The sequence below is a fragment of the Hippopotamus amphibius genome, chromosome 13 (genome assembly GCF_030028045.1).
Source record: "Hippopotamus amphibius kiboko isolate mHipAmp2 chromosome 13, mHipAmp2.hap2, whole genome shotgun sequence".
Taxonomy (NCBI): domain Eukaryota; kingdom Metazoa; phylum Chordata; class Mammalia; order Artiodactyla; family Hippopotamidae; genus Hippopotamus; species Hippopotamus amphibius.
Window position 1 is genome coordinate 18,408,278 of NC_080198.1, and position 15,913 is coordinate 18,424,190.

At 45.4% G+C, this 15,913-nt stretch overlaps 1 protein-coding gene across 1 annotated transcript in view; it reads left to right on the plus strand.

The window, feature by feature from the left end:
• The window catches only part of EIF4E3 (eukaryotic translation initiation factor 4E family member 3), a 63,371-nt gene extending 48,389 nt beyond the window's left edge, over positions 1-14,982 (plus strand). The window contains exon 7 of the mRNA XM_057705394.1: positions 13,858-14,982. Coding sequence (XP_057561377.1) covers positions 13,858-14,015 — 158 coding nt within the window. The 3' untranslated portion in view covers positions 14,016-14,982. The remainder of the gene's footprint in view (positions 1-13,857) is intronic.
• Positions 14,983-15,913: the final 931 nt, after the last annotated feature.

Here is a 15,913-nt window from a genome sequence, read left to right on the forward strand (position 1 = left end):
ACAGCCATTGTATGGTTTTTCAGAAAGTTTTAATCATCTTCTCAGTAATTAGTTAATAACAAGTCACCATCTCTTTGCATGTCCCCTCACTGAGATTTCAGTTTCACTGAGATTGTTACACAGAAGGATTTGTGACCTTAAACTAGTGGGCACACTTCAGCTTGGGATGTCCACCACCATTTGTCCCCAATTTAAAACCTTATCAGTTGCATTCAAAATCATCCATTCTTTTGAACTGTGTTACCTGTGTAAGTTGAAGCAGGTTTATTTGCCTGAAGTTCGGGGTCTGCCTGTGCCGCCTCCTCCCCGTGGTATACCATCTGTGCCCTGTGCGTTTGGGGCCCTTTCACATATGGCTACAAGCTGGTGTAATGCCCTTGCTTTTGATCTGACTTCATCCAGTGATTTGCTCCGTATTTTTAAGGTCAGACTGAAAAGTTTTCTGTTCTAGTTATTTTTGATTTTATATTGTGTGTTGTGTTTGATGTTCAGATACATGTGAAAGTTGCTTCTCTACGTCAGTAATTTTTATTCCAGCCTTTGGCAGCCATCAGGTAAGACTAGATTGTGCTTTTCTTACTTGAAAAAATGTAGTGATTTATGTGTTTAGTGCACATGTTTGGGCTTTTCGTGCAGAAGTTCTTGCTGTTTTCTGCTTGGGGACTGTATTACTGTGAATTGGTGCTCCTTCCTTTTTTTAAGTCAGAGCTTCACGGGGTTTGTTTAAGTGTTCATTAATTTGTAGAACTTTATGTTGAGATCTTTCTTACTCTGTTGCCGTGAATTCTCATGCTGTAATTGGGTTCTATAGTATAGAAATGTCATTCTACTCCCCAGGTTTAGAATTTCATGCGCTATTAGTAACCACATTGCTTCATCTTAATAAGGTGCCACGTACATGTGTGGTGAATTGTCAAACCCTGTTCATTCCGGCACCTACTGAAACTTTCTGTCACCTGTTTGAACGTGTACGAAGCTCCTAGCATGGTGTCTGACAGCTAGTAGGTTGCCGTGGTCCTCTGGCAGGAAGCAGCTATTTCTGTTTCTTCTACTCCCTTCTTGAATATATTTGGTGATAGGACTTATCTTAGTGTCTTAGAAAACACATTTCATTTATTTTCATTCTTTTTCTTTACCCTCTACTAAGAATGGTTTCATTTTAGAATAAGCAAATCATGTTTCTTTGTCTTTTGTGCTCCAATTTGCCCGTAAGAGTCAGTTGTTCCTTACTTAGCCAAGTAGGTTTACTCTTCCTTTCTTGCTAATATGTACCTTTAAAAACAAACAGAAGATGCCATATTCATCTGTAGACTTTCCTGTCTGTCCCTGTGCAGTTCAAGATTAGGTATATGATGCCCAATTAATTTTAACACAGTGAATTTAAGGACAGCTTTGAGGGGCAGGACATAACAGTCTGAAGGCTTTAAGATTTCCAAATATCTCCTCCTCCCATTTGAGTCTGATTTCTGCAGCTCTGTATTCAGTGTGTACTTTATCACCCGAGGGTATCCATGCACTTTTGGAATGTGTTTTTGGTTGTTTTATAAGCATAGGCTCTGCCTTCCCACCTAAAATTCATTGTTTTTCGAGGCCAACACCAGTGACTCTTTTAGTGTAGTAACTGCTGTTAAAAATTTTTTAACTGTTTTCACTAATGTATTTTTTTTTAAACTCTCTGGAATCCTACAGGAAGGTAGGTCTTTTGTTATAAAAAGAAAACAGTAGCATTTACAAGGCTCAGCAAGTTAAAATGTGTATCATTGAAAAATGTATCTATTTCCCATCATCTGGCTCCGCCATGGTGCTGACTAGCATATTTCTTGCCAGAGAAAATAAGTTTAAATCATAAGCATATTTAACTAGCAAGCATAAATCATAAGTCTTTCCAGTCATAAGCATGCTGAACTCTGGTACCATTTGTACAGATGGTATGGTTAAATGTGTATGCTCCTCCCAGCCTCAAAGATGTGGACAAGCTTTTACTCCCCAATTTGCTCTTTCACTCGGGAAACTTAAATCTTTTTTTTTTTTTTTTTTTTTTGCATGCATAGAATTCTAGAAAGCACAGACCTAGAGGAAGGTTTCAGGTCCCAGGAAAGTTTTGGACTTTGTGACTTCCTGGAAAATGATGGAAATGAAGGTTCAACACCAAAGCAATGTGCCCCCTTTTAAGGCAAACATAATTGGTATTTTGTGAAGATAGTCAGGTTCTGAAGGACAAGACTTTGATTATCAGAGTGTATCTTTAAAAAACAATCACGGACTCATAAATAAAATTTTAACAGAAGTCCTTTGGCTTTCAAAGAGTGTTCCCCAGGTGGCTGGTTCTACAGAAATACTTTTAGGTACTGCAAACAAAGCTCCCATTGTAAAATATATTTTTAAAAGTCTAGTAAAACAATAACACATCCATACGGGCATGCATTGCGTGGCAAAATGTTAACATGTTGGAAGCCAGTAAGCGTAATTTATGTGCTCATTGATTTTGTTTTATGAAACATCACTTTTAAGACTTTTTTTATGGTAAAATAAAACAAAGATATAGAAAACCACCCAAAACAAATGTGTAGCTTAGTGAATTGTTATAAGGGGAACATTCTTATAACAGCACCCAGGTTGAGGAATAGAACTCTGCCTGCTACCCCAGGAGCGCTGTTCATGAGTCCCCTCTCAATCACAGCCCCTACATTCCCCATTAAAATAACTATTACCCTGACTTGCAGTAAGCACTTCCTTGCATTTCTTTCTGGTTTTATCACTGGAGTGAGAAACCTCACATTTATCTTTTTATATAGAAGCTCCTCTACTTTTGAACGTTGAGTTCAGAAAAAATATTTGTAAACCCTTTAAATGATAAGTGCAGAATGACACTGTAGACAATTGCTGTCCCCTCAAGTCAGCGAGTGGACAGAGTTTGACACGCTTCTGCTGAGGTACGCTGCTCTGGTCATAGCCATAGTATTACTAACACTCATAGCTAATGTGTATGGAGTTCTGTGCCCTCTAAGCACATGGAATAATTAATGTACTTCTCTCCAAAACTCTAGGAGGTAGATCCTCTCATTGTTGTCCCCATTTTCTATATGTGGAAACTGAGGTTCGGCAAGGTGAATAACGTGTCCACGGTCACACAGTCAATGTCTCAGAGCCAAGTTATATCCAAGGTAATGGCTCCAGCCTGTTCTCCCAGTGCTAGGCTGCCTTGATGGAAGGTGAAGATTCCGATGTACCAGAATTTTGAGATTCGGTTTAAGAGTTTACTTCTAAAGGAAAGGATCTACAGCTTTAAGAAAAAGATGGCAAAATCGCCATCCTGGATCACCTTTTTTTCCTTTTACAAATGAAGACATGACCCAGAGAGTATAAAGAATTTGTTTAAGGTCACACAAACAGTTGGTGGCAGAGTTGCAGGCAGATCCCCAAATCTTGCGACTGTTAAAATCAGTGATCTTTCCTTCATTCCATACCTTCTGTGGAAAAAAGACACATTTTCTAATCTGCTTCTTTGCATCATTTCCACACAAGCAGATTTGCCTTGAAACTACCTTATAACTAGGACGTACCACCCACTTGCTTGTTTTCTCAAGGTTTTAACTGGGAATTAAAAAATTTATCCTTGACGTTTGCTTCCCCACCACACTTGGTGCCCAGCCTGGATGCACATGCCTCACACTCTTCTCCAAAGAATGTACAAGAATAACACATTTGACTGCTGTGGATGGCAGGTGAAAAAGAATTACTGGTGTAGTGCAGGCCCTTCAACATATTCACGGCCAATTCTGGATTCTCCCGGCACAGATGGATCGTGCGAAATCCCTTTTCTACTTCTTACTGGTGACCTTTAACTGTTTGTGTTTGCAAATGCTTCTAACAGAGATTGCAAAGGAGAAGAGCAGAGAATATGGAATCCGATTCCTTGACCAGAAGGTTAGGCATCCTGGTGAAAGGTTTGGAGGTTTTGCTGGCAGACTGTGGGATTCTCTCTGGGTTGAACCTCTCAGGGATGCCCGACTTAGCCTTGGGTGTGAACCTTCAGAAGGGAAGCAAACTGGGCATAACGCACGGAGCCTAGTTTGGAATTTGTGCCACTGGCTTGAAATCCCATTCGCTTGTGCCTTGAGCAAGTCGCTCATCTTCTGTGAGCCCCGGTTTCCTCACCTTTAGAAGGGAAGAAGGTGGAGCTTCTTCAAGGCAAAAAGCATATTTAGGCACCCAGCTCAGTACTTTGCTCATGCAAAGTGTTAGTAAATGATACTTGCACTGGTTGGCTGTATCCATGCAGTACATCCAGCAAAGAGGATGAGCTGATCCACTGAAACTTTGGCACTTTCCTCTTGAGGGACTGGCCCAGCTTCAGCTGTCTGAGGTCCTGTGAGTTGGTGGTGGCAACACTGGCCAACCCCCCTAGACTCCTGTTTGTTTACTGATCTTTCCACCTCATCACACCACATTGGGAACAACACATCTACCTGCTTCACTTGTGCTCTGTGTACCTGGCTTCTGAGTCCATTTGCTATGAACCAGTTTAAAACCTGAATGAACCTTCCGATTAATTATTTTCTAAGGACATAATTGCCATCATTACTCAGGAATAAAGAAGGAGGTTTGGTTGATGAAGATGTGCACAGGCCGGGAAAATTCGTGTTGAAGCACAGGTCCTGTGTTGTCCAGTGTGGACTGTAGGCACGTAAACGTTTCACAGTGGACCAAGGTTGTAGGAGGCACACCACAATCCCGTGATTTACAGCCGTATTCTTTGAATCCTGGATACCCTGAAGGAACGTTGATAGGCATTAATATAGCTGAGATGGGGATTGTATGGGATATTGACTCATTCATTCAGCAAACATGTATTGAACAACTAAAATGTTCCAGGCAGTGGGGATGCAGAAATAAACAAGACATCACCCCTTCTTCTGGAGCTTACCGTTCAGGGGTTTGGTAAATATTAAAACTTCTGAATTACTAGACCATAAGAAAGATAGGAAGAAGTTCTTAACATCTTTGAGTTCCAAATGCCTCCACACCCTGCAGACTCAATGCATGTCTGAATGAAGGGATGTTCGAATGTTACCCTAAGCAGAGGTGGGTTTTATTTTTTAAGGCAAAACATCCTCAGATTTCTAAAGCTGAGTGTTTTCACTGATCTCAGTATTGTCTTAAAATTCTCTAATGATAGTTCCGACGGTGAATTCAGTCACCACAGAGGCCGTTTATAATTGGTTGGCGCTTTTCAAACATCCTTCAGAGCCACGCGAGCCCCTGCCTTCTGCTCAGTAATTCCCTGCGTCTTTATGTCTCTACCTGAGGGTACCCGTCATAAGACGGCCTGTGCACCAACATGTTAAATACAGGGGTTCTTACACTGTGGGATGCCTGAGGACTGCTCACTCTGTCATTTTTAAAAGCCCTGTAATTCCTTATAAAGCATATATAGCATCTGAACAAGAAATATGACCCTAAACCTAGGATTAAATAATATCTTGGGGCCGCTTACCTTATGCATTTTCAGCAGTTTGGGAATTCCACTAAGTGCAGGTTAACAAGACGAGAGCATCATAAATGAGCATCTGTCCCATGACCCAGCTGGAGACCCCTCCGATTATTCATTCCAGAAGCACGTGCTGACACCGAGTTCAGTCTCCTCGGTTCTCCCACTCACAGTGGTCTTTTAAGATTGGCAGGAGGTCAGATCCTTCCCCCCCCCCGTGCTTTGTGGCATGGCTAAATGTTCTCTGGGCCTTGCGTTGTAGCTCTGATAACTCTGTTTTCAAAATTAAAGTAAACAAAAGGAGACCCCGGCCAGGGAGCCGTCCAACCCGGAACGCTTGCGTGGAAAAGGGTTTGTGTTTTGTGTTGTTTTCTTTTTAAGTGTTTTAAACGAGAACAGGCAGCTCTGCGGAGGAGAACGCGTTCGATTTGGCGCCACTGCTGTTTTGCCCGCTGACCTGGGCTTTCGCAAGCCCAAGTTCATCCTTCCACTTCAGAGGCCTGGCTCTGAGGGGATCACACATTTTCCTTGATGACAAATTAATCAAACTTGATTTCTTGGATGAGATGGATACAAAAGAACTACAACTCCCCAAGGCCCGAAAGTCAATACAGCCCTTCTGGCTCTGATTAGAGTAACAAAAGGATATCTGAGAGGCATCTTCCTCCCGCTTGCGGCTGTGGGAAGGAGCTGAAAGCAAGCGGAGCTTGTAAAGGAGAAAGGCCTTATTAAAACACATTTCAGCTGCGACCCAGTGCATGGTGAGCCCTCCTGACAGAGAAAATTACTTCTTGGTAGATGCTCACCTTTATTCAAGAGCAAAGTTTCCGCTTAGAAGGACCGAGGGGAAGTAGTATATTATGAATCTGAAATGTTTATAGATCTCTCCTTTTATGTTTCTGCTGTGAAGATGAGGTTAAAAAAAGAAAGAAAGAAGTCGGTCTGTGATATCTGGCAAACGTTAGAGATAGCCTGGAGTTTGGATAAGGAAATTGACTTCTACCTGGCTAAAAAAGGAAATTCCCCGAGTCCAGGGGATGTATATACCTGTGAAGGCAGGCCTAGGACCAGGTGAAGGAATGGGCTTCAGAATGCAATTGCTGTGGGTCTGCCCCGACAACCCACTCGAGGGAGAGAGCGAGAGAAGCCTTCTGCTAAATCGGGGAGCACAGGATTGCAGCGCAAAACCCTCTTACCAGCTTTGTCATCCGCCTGTTCCATGGGGCATCCAAGGACACCGCTCGCATCTTTCTTGTGATTGCTCCACCTTCTAAATATAGAAGAATTGCTGTTGCACGAAATATGGTCCCTTAACTGTCCTGGGTGAGCTTTACGCTTTTCCCAGAACGCCTTCACAAAAGGAAGGGTTCATACCTTGAGATCGCGGTTTTGGAAAGAAGTCTCGGAAGGTTTTTTTTCCCCCCCTTTAATGATGTAGGCAAAACACGCGTGTACACACTGTGAGGTCCCCTTCTATGAGTCTGTAGGGTCCACTTGCCCCCAGCCCCACCGCAGCCTCCCGTCCGTCGACTGACGGCTGATAAGCGTGGGTGGAGTGATGTGGGGTCACACGGCCCCATCTCTGAGTACTGACACTTGGTTTGAAGATCCTTCCTGCAAGTATCTTTCTGATCCTGACAGATGATTTTCAAAATGTCTGTGGCATTCCAGGACCCTTAATAATGTAGTCGTGTAGATTCCAGCACTGAGCAAGTTGTACTGAGGATTCTGCCTCCCCCTGTGAGCTGGAACCACCCTAACCCCTGCACTCTGACTCCAAGCTGCGGCCAGCCACGCCCTCCTGTCCCCAGCCCTCTGCCCCCATCTCTCCCTGCTCACCCCTTTGCCATGCTCTGAGCAGGCGAAGCCCAGGCTCCCTCCCCCATCAAGCCTGTTCTGAGCTTTGCAGCTTGAGTAGAGACCTCTTCTCTCTCGGAATCTAGGAGACACTTGAGCCCATGGCTCGAGGTGGGGTGTGTGTTCATTTGCCAGGCTGGCACTGACTTGAGCGTTCCCGGGCCTTGTCACCCTCCATCTCACCCAGAGCCCTTCACACAGAGGCTCTGCTGTTGGTTGAACGGAGGAGCCACCTTGCTCACAGGTGCTGTCTTAAGACACCCAAGACACCCACGCGCCTTTCCTGGGGGATAGCTTTTGTGGCCGGAAAGAGCACTGTGTTTTAAGTGACAAGACTCGTTCCCACCTCCCTACACCCCAACCTGCTCGTTTTGTGACTTTGAATGAGCTGCCTGACCTCTGAGCCTCCATTTACCCATCTGGGTAACAGGAAGGATGAACGTCCCCTCATTCATGGTGGGAAGAGTAAATGAGAAAATTATGCATGAAGGCCCATCACCAACCGTTAAGTGTTGTTCTTGTGTAGGTTTTGATGTTGATACCTCACGGTACTGCAGTGTTTTGGGCAAGGCAGGCCTGGGGTTTTTTTGTTTCTTTGTTTTTTTGTTTTTGTTTTGTTTTGGTGTTTTACTTTTTTTGGTTTTTAGGTATTTGGCTAGTTATTTTAAAATCACATTCTGAAGTAGAGTCCGGAAATCCTTTATTTTTATGAATTTTTTTTTTAGAATAAAAGTAACATGCTCATTTTAACAAATGTGAACAATAATAATAGTAGCTGGCCGCCCCTCCCCCATCACCTTTTTTATTCCTAAATAATTAGTAGGAAGTAACAGTGTTTATGAATATCTGAAGTTACGCAAGAAAATTGAGCTGCTTTGGGCCAGGGATGGGGTGAATGAAAAGAAATATAAAGAAAGTTAGGGCTACTGAGTAGGAAAAAGGAGGGACCAAAGAAATGCGGTGAGCCTGGCAAAGAGGCCCCTGCCTTACGTCAGGTGGTAGGAGAAAGTAATTTATTAATAACACCTGTCTCCTCCCGGCGTTTGAGAGCATCTTTAAAGGAAGTGTAGCCATTACACTTCCTTTGCGTGGCTCCACCCCTTAACTCAGCTCCTGGAGGGAGGCTTGAAGGCTAGGGTAACCCGCGGGAGCCCCCTTGGACTTTCAAGCGTTTAGAACGCCCCCCAAATAAGAAACTAAGTTGTCACTAACTTTAATATGCATCGTCTTCCCACCACGAGGCAGAAATTGTTGGCCCTGAAGAAACTTCAGTGGAGGTTTGTGATTTTGAATCAAATTCTTTGTCTTGTCCATGTAGTATCTCGTCTTCATGAATGGTTTCTGCCTCTTGTGTTTATGTCGCTGAATTTTAGTCCCCGTGACAAGCGTTGTGCACTGTTAATGGTTTCTGCTGGATGGTTGGCTGGAGTTGGAGAATGTGTCAGATTCTAAGAGGATGAAAATGGGAGTTACTTTGGTTTTCCCCTTGTTTTGTTTTCCTCAATGGTTTGTCACGTCTGTTAGCCCAACGTGGAGCCCCCAGACAGAGCAGCCCTGGAGTCATTCAGATGAGATGGGCAAAGGTGGAAGTGGTGTGAGGACTTGGCCAGGACTGCATGTGAGTGTGTACCTTGGTGCTGTGGGAGCTGAGGATTTGCTTTCTGCCCGTGGAAAGCATCAGTGACTCCTGGTTATAACATACCCCTGTTAGAACAAAGCTCAATAGCCATTTCACATATCCATTTCATTTTGTATATTTCATGTTTTTACAACACTTTAAATCTCATGTTGCAGATGGAAATACCTGAGTTCCTAGATTGAGCTGTTGGAGGACAAAATGTATTTACCTGGGACAGAACACAGGTTTTAAAAGCAATTTGTATTCAAAGTCTATTACTTCTTTATTTCCAGTTCTTAGAGATACTTTCTTCATTGTATGAAGTTCAAAATAGGTCAGAAGTATCTATTTTTAAAAGCTGTAGAAATGCTAAGGTTAATTTTTAGTAGAATAGGTAAATAAAGCACTCAGCTCATCAGATGATTTCAAATTCACTACCCATGTGTAACCTGCCAGTGTCGATCTTGATAAATTAACCAGGGTGGTTTTCATGAGATCCTTTTGGGCCTCCTCCCAGTTAACTAGATTGAGTCATTAAGAGACAACCAAGACCAGCTGTGCCTTGGAAACTCGTGGTCAGAGTTTGCTCTAGAGAGAGTCTATGGTGGTCGTAAGTGAGCCAGGGAAAGTCCTCTCTGTCCATCGGCTAGGTGGTGAGGTATTGTCTCCTGAGCCCAGTAGGACTTGAGGCAGGGTGGAAGCCCTCTCCCGAGGCTGTCATTGGAGATTCCCAAGATCCTGTACAAGTTAGGTCCTCCAGGGGTTGTCAGTTACCTGGTCCCGCTTCTGTGGGCACAAGTGCAATGATGAACTTTTCTCAGCTACACATGCCAGATTTAACAGGTGCGGACTTTCTTGGAAGAGGAACCCCCTTTACCTTTGGATCTGAGTGGACTTCCTAACTTTGTGCTAGTCAACTTTTGATGATTCAAGAGCTGGCTCGAAAGCAGTGACCTAAGTCAGCGTCCTAGCTAGTGATACTCCTTTATTTCAGCTGAGGGTCCTGAAGCTTAGTGGGGAAAGGTCTCTTGGCCAAGGTCACAGAGCTAGTGAGCCTCGGAGCAGGATGTGTACCTTGGTCCCCATACTCCACATCCAGTTTCCTTTTCCCTAGGCAACTGTAATTTTGAAGTTGTTTAAATAACACACCCCTGTCCTCTACTCTGCCTTTATTTTCTGAATTCTGTTTATTCCAAGCCTGAAATTTTCACTGAGGATAAACACTTTTTAAAAGTAAGAATCATGCAAAACACCAAATTAACTTCAGTAGTGTAAAACATTAGAAGTACAAAGAGAGAGGGTCACCATAAGCAACATTGCATTAGGGGTACTCCATTCCAAGTGACAGAAAAACCAACTGAGACTATGTTAAAGAAAAAAAAAAAGAATGACGTAACTGAAAAGTTGTGGAGGGATGGTTTCAGGCAGAGTTTGATCCAGGAGACCTATTATCTTGGTTCTTATTTTTCTGTTGTCTTCATTCTCCAGGTGTAAACGTATATCCTCCCAGTTTTAAGTGCAAAAATACAGACTTTTCCTCTCTTTCTCTCGCTGGAGTCCTAGTAAGTCCCAAGATTGTGTACCATTGACTAACTGGTTCTCATTCTTATTCCTGAGTCAGTTACTGTGGACAGGGCATAGCCATGTGGTGACAGGGCAGGCTTACGTCAGACACCCATCCCTAATGCAGGAGTGAAGTCAATGGCAGTGGTTCCCCAGATACGGGGGTATTGATACTGGGTGACAAAACTCTAAAAGCTCTACCACAGCCTCAGGTCCCAGTAGTGGGATGACCTAAGGCAAGTTTCCTAACTACACAGCCTCCCTTTTTTTTAGCTGAAGAATGGAGATAACAGCACGGTCCACATTTTGTGTGGTATTCGAAGCTATGTCAGGCTCAGTAAATTTTAGCAATTAGCATAAGCTGAGATGCCAGGGGACTGGGACTGGGTGATGCAGTGGCTCTCAGTTGCCATGGGGATAAAGTCCTGACTCCTTGATTGGCCCACAGGGAGCTAGGTCTCCAGCCCTGTGGATCCACTCCCATTATCTGTCCACCCCCACTGCCCTCCCTGGAGGTGAGTGACTGCCCCAGGTGCCCTGGCAGCACTCTCCTCCTCCCTCCCCCCTCCCCTGTTTCCTCTGTAGAGCTGCACACCTCTCCCCGTATAGCTCATAGCTACTCTATGGAGATTGCCTGCTTGTCTGTCTCGCGCGCTAGACTTGGTGAGGATGGAGACCATGATTGTCCTCAGGAGGCTCATAGCAGATGTTCAGAGGATCTTTGGAATGTAAAATAACCAGGGGTGAACACCGGGCCAGCTGATAGGGCCTCTCCCAGGGGAAGGCCTGGTTGGTCCTGTGGGTTTGATATCCCAGTGGGTGAGAGGGCTTCGTCCTGACCCATAGCTGTGGTCGTTGTCCCGCCAGATCGAGGCGGCTTGCCTTGCATAGCCTCCTGCAGATGTCCTGGGAGATTGTGCGGGACATGGAGTGGATGCCCCCACCCCCGTACCATCTCCCACCATTGGAACGAACCCTGGGGCCCTGCCTGGGGGCCGTCACCTTGCTGCCTGCACAGACTCTTACCAGTCCATGTCTAGGTTTATAGGCCGGGTTGTTGTGTAATAAATGCTTGTTTTTAAAAGGATGAGCTGGCTGCTTGATTCAAAGAGCAGATTTTAATCCACAAAAGAACTTCCCTGAAAATCAAGATTTACTTTCTGTGTTCAAGCTTTAGAGCTGCTCCAAGTAAAAATGTCCCTGACTCTATGTTAAGGGAATTTGGCTTTGGGAGGAGAATCAGATATGTCAAAGAAACACAGATTTGGAAATAGCTCGTTGGTGGCTGGACCCACCCTCTGCCGGCCACCCCCTCCCCCTTCTCAAGTAGAAGAGCCCACTGTTCTTATCTTCCCCTGGGGGTGGCGGCATGCAGGGAGGGTCTGGCCAATGGTGAAGTGTGGAATAGAATTCTTTCTCGTCAAGTTGGGTTTTGACTATTCACAGGCTAGAAATAAACGCTAGCTGTAAGTGCTGGAGGTGTGCTGAAGGATTAGACCCCAGCTGCAAATGCACGCCGTATGTCTGAGAGATGAACCTGGGCAACTGCACTCATCAGCTCGGCTTGCTTCCCTCTCTCTCTGCCGCCAAATTTCCTCTCGTGGAACCGGTCTCTCTCTTCTTGGAGTATTTCCCATGTGTTTGCTAAAGGGAAATCACCACCAAGACATCTGCAAAGTCTCCAGGCTTTGAAGTACCCACAGGAAACTCAGCAAAGAGAAATCCAGAGTTACTTTGAGTCTCCCAGGTGGGTGGACATACTGTTTGTTTGGTTTTGGTTTGGTTTGAGAGCAGCTGGGGGTGAAGCCCAAATCCAGAGCGCTGGCACCGCCGGAAATTAAAGTGTCTTCATTCTTCTCCTACCTGCTACAGGAGCTTTAAAGAAACCTTTTTTTTTTTTTTTTAACTCAAAGGAATGAAAAATAAAAGCACACATAGAAAAGTGTTTAGTTTCCCCCATTCAAATGAAAATTCAGACCCACGTGTGCTTTTCAAGTATATGTTTCTGAGTTCATAGCCGTTTAAATGCATGGAGTGTGTAAGAGTTGACAAAGGGCATTTGTGTACATCAGCTCGTCACCTTTGTGGCAGATCACGGTGGTTCGCGTATTACCGTAATTGCGGTGATGAGTTGCCCGAGAGGAAGATGGGGAGACTGGCCTAGCATCACTTAGCCAGTGAGTGGCAGCAGCAGCCCCTCCGATTCCAGAGGGAGCGCTGTCCAGCTGAGAGACTCTTCTTCGGATTACTGGGGAAAGTGGCCTGATGCTGAGCCCTTTTCCCCTTCACGTCGCCCTCAAATTGTGGAGTAATCCCTTTTCTTGGGGGTGGAGGCCAGTATTCATGGCTCCCCAGATGAAGTGGAGGAAAATAAACAAAAATTATAATAGGATTAATGACATGTATCGAGTTCTGTGCCCGAATCTGTTGTAAATCACATCTGTGACCTTTGTGCAGCCTCACAGCAATCTTCCTTACCCGGTGAGTGAGGTGACCTGCCTGCCTGCGGTCGCGTGGCTAGAGGTGGCAAGCCAGGATTCCTCGTCCTCCTAACCCCTCTCTCTGTATAATCCGTACTGATGCCAGGCCCTTTGTCTGCACTATCTCACTGACTCATCACCGTCTCCATTTTATAGATGACGAAACAGAGGTTCAGTGCGGTTAAGTGAGCTGCCCAAGGCCTAAGACTTAGGAAGAATTGGAGTCAAGATCTGAGCCAGGCCGTCCATCTCCAAAGCCCAATCTCGGAGCCTCTGCCCCATTTTATGCCAAAATATGCCATTGACGCTGCAATGCATAAAAGGGCAGAAGAGCCCACGGGGGCGTGGACTCCAGAGGCTGTGCTTCCCAGTGCAGCAAAAGGGTCTCAGCTTAGAACCCTGCCCCAAGCAGACAGCGTGTCCCTGAGGCATCAGACAGACACCCAAGCCAAGGCCCAGGGAGGCTAATGCACTTGCACAAAGACACTTTGGCGTGTCTTACTGAGGGCTGGCACCGGGATCTCAACACAGGCTTTGCGCTGAGGGCTCTGGTCTAGGCAGTGGGGACTTGGACGGTGTTGAACTTAAGAGCGCTGTCTGGGAGAATGGGATTTGGGAGCCCGGTTTCCATTTCCGCGCATCCCCATTACCCCCAGGCCCTTGAGCCTCTCTCCATTTCTTCCGTCTCCTCCAGAAGTGTAGAGAAAGTACCACCCACCTTCTTCCCAGGAATTTTGCAAAGATTAGTTGGATCATTTCAGAATAGTTCTTTGAGCGGCATGTAGGAAAGGTGCCATCCAGAAGAAAGTAAAATAACAATAATAATTACTCTATTTAAATGTATTTAGGAAAATCTCTGTGGGGGCAATTAAGAAGAGACCGGCTTGTACTTGTGGAAAATCCACAAGTTCGTGAGATGCCTGTGTCCCTGCGAGGCCACTGCGTTGCTGGTGGAGTGACAGGGTCTGTGGTACCGGATCTGAAGTCCCGGCATGAAGGGGTGTAAGCTTCTGAGCCAGAACCACCCAGGCTTCTGTACAAAAATAACTTGCCTGCCCATCTCAGGCCCGCAGAGACGGCGCTTTGCCTGACCCCAGACTGCGTAAGGCAAAGTGCTCACCCAGCTTTTTCCAAAAACTACATTCCCTTGTCATCCACAAAAGAGAAGTTACTTTCGGGGGCTTCAGTGTCTGTCCTCTAATTAATTCCTGCCCATTTACCACAGGGACAGCTGGGGGCCTCCACGGACTTCTCTCCATCTGCTAGTAGAACCTGTGTTTGCATTTAGCGGTGGGCCTGGCGGATAATGAGGTTTTGATGCCACAGAGCTGTTGAAGCGAGTTTATTCTGGGCTCTCAGGAGCCCTTGGCTGCTAACATCTGGTCTGTTCAGATGTCCCCCTCTCTCCATTCCGAGGCCCTGGGTTTGGTGGGCAAGATGTTCTCATTTACAATCGACTTGCCTTTGATCTTCAAGACTGGCTTTCCCACTTAAACACCTGGCCGTGCTTAGGCTCCGCACAGGTCCACGCTCCTGCACAGTGTTCGTCTTCTCTTGATACACAGATGGTCACCACGCCATGTGCAGCCGCGGCCAGCTCAGCATCCCAAAGCAGAGGTTTCTCCCCTGCAGTGGATGCAGGCAGGATAACCTCTTAGGCAAACACTTGGGTACTTTGCCATCTCTTAAAACTCCATTTTCTGCTGCACCCCCTCCCCCAACTCCTCTCCACCCAGTGTGAGCAGAGGCCGGACTCCCTAGAGCAGGGCTTCTCTTATTGTTTGAGCATCTGATCAGAATAGTGATTCTGATACATGAAGCGGGTGGGCCTCAGATTCCGATGGGCTCCTGGGTAATGTCGACAACTGTCGGTCCATGAACCGCATGTTGAGTAGCTAAGTCTTAAATGAGTTGTGCAATAATCTCCACTCTGGCCCCCCCCCACCCCCCCACCGTAATGTTCCTTCTCCTTTCGCTTAACAAAACTTTTTGCCTAAAACTGGCACGGCAGTGTAAAGCAATTATATTCCAATAAAGAGCTTTAAAACAAAAAAACAAAAAAACTTTTTGCCTCATGTTCTATTCCTGTAGAAGCATCCTCTTGCCCCAAAGTGACTGTTTCATACTCAAGTGATAATAGCTGATAGATAAGCAGGATGTAGAACCAGAAGCCTGTGCCTTCGAGAGCAGGGTATAGGTTTATGCTGGGATGACTCTGTGCGAGTCACATTTCCAGTTGGTGAACCGTTACTGTTTCTAATGTATCCTGACAGTAGTCTATCTCAATACGACTTTTTAAAGAAATTATTGACTATAAAATTAGATATTTAATCTTTTTAACGTACTTTCTCCCTCATCCTCAAAAACACGGAGAAGCACAGAGGTACAAGTCAGTAGTCACTTAGAGAACCGAGACATAAGAAGAGCATCATGTCGCTTGTGGTTGAAAAGGCTAGCTGTGTGCTTGTCACACTCTGTTCCACAGCTGAGAGCAGTCTGTTCCTTTCAGGCTGGGGAAAAGCAATTTCCATGTAATAAGTCTGATAACAGAATTAAAACATTGTCATTACAACAGAATTCAGGCTGCCCTTTTAACACATCCGTGGGGATGACATTAAAAATGAGCATGGACATTTGAAATCTAGCCGAAGCAATGGCTTTCTCTAGGAGGGAAGCTCTTCTACATCATCGTTAAAGGGGCTCTTAGGATTCTTCCGTTGATACTTCATGGTTGACAGATGTGGAGCGGAGAGTGGAAGCCACCTAGATTCATAGCCTGGTTGCGTGATTTCTCTGTGTTACTGAACCCTGTTCAGCCTAGCTTTCCACATCGGTATACTAAGCACACCTATCATTGTCATTGATGGGTGGCTTCTCATCTGATAGGTTCTCTAGACTCCGCCC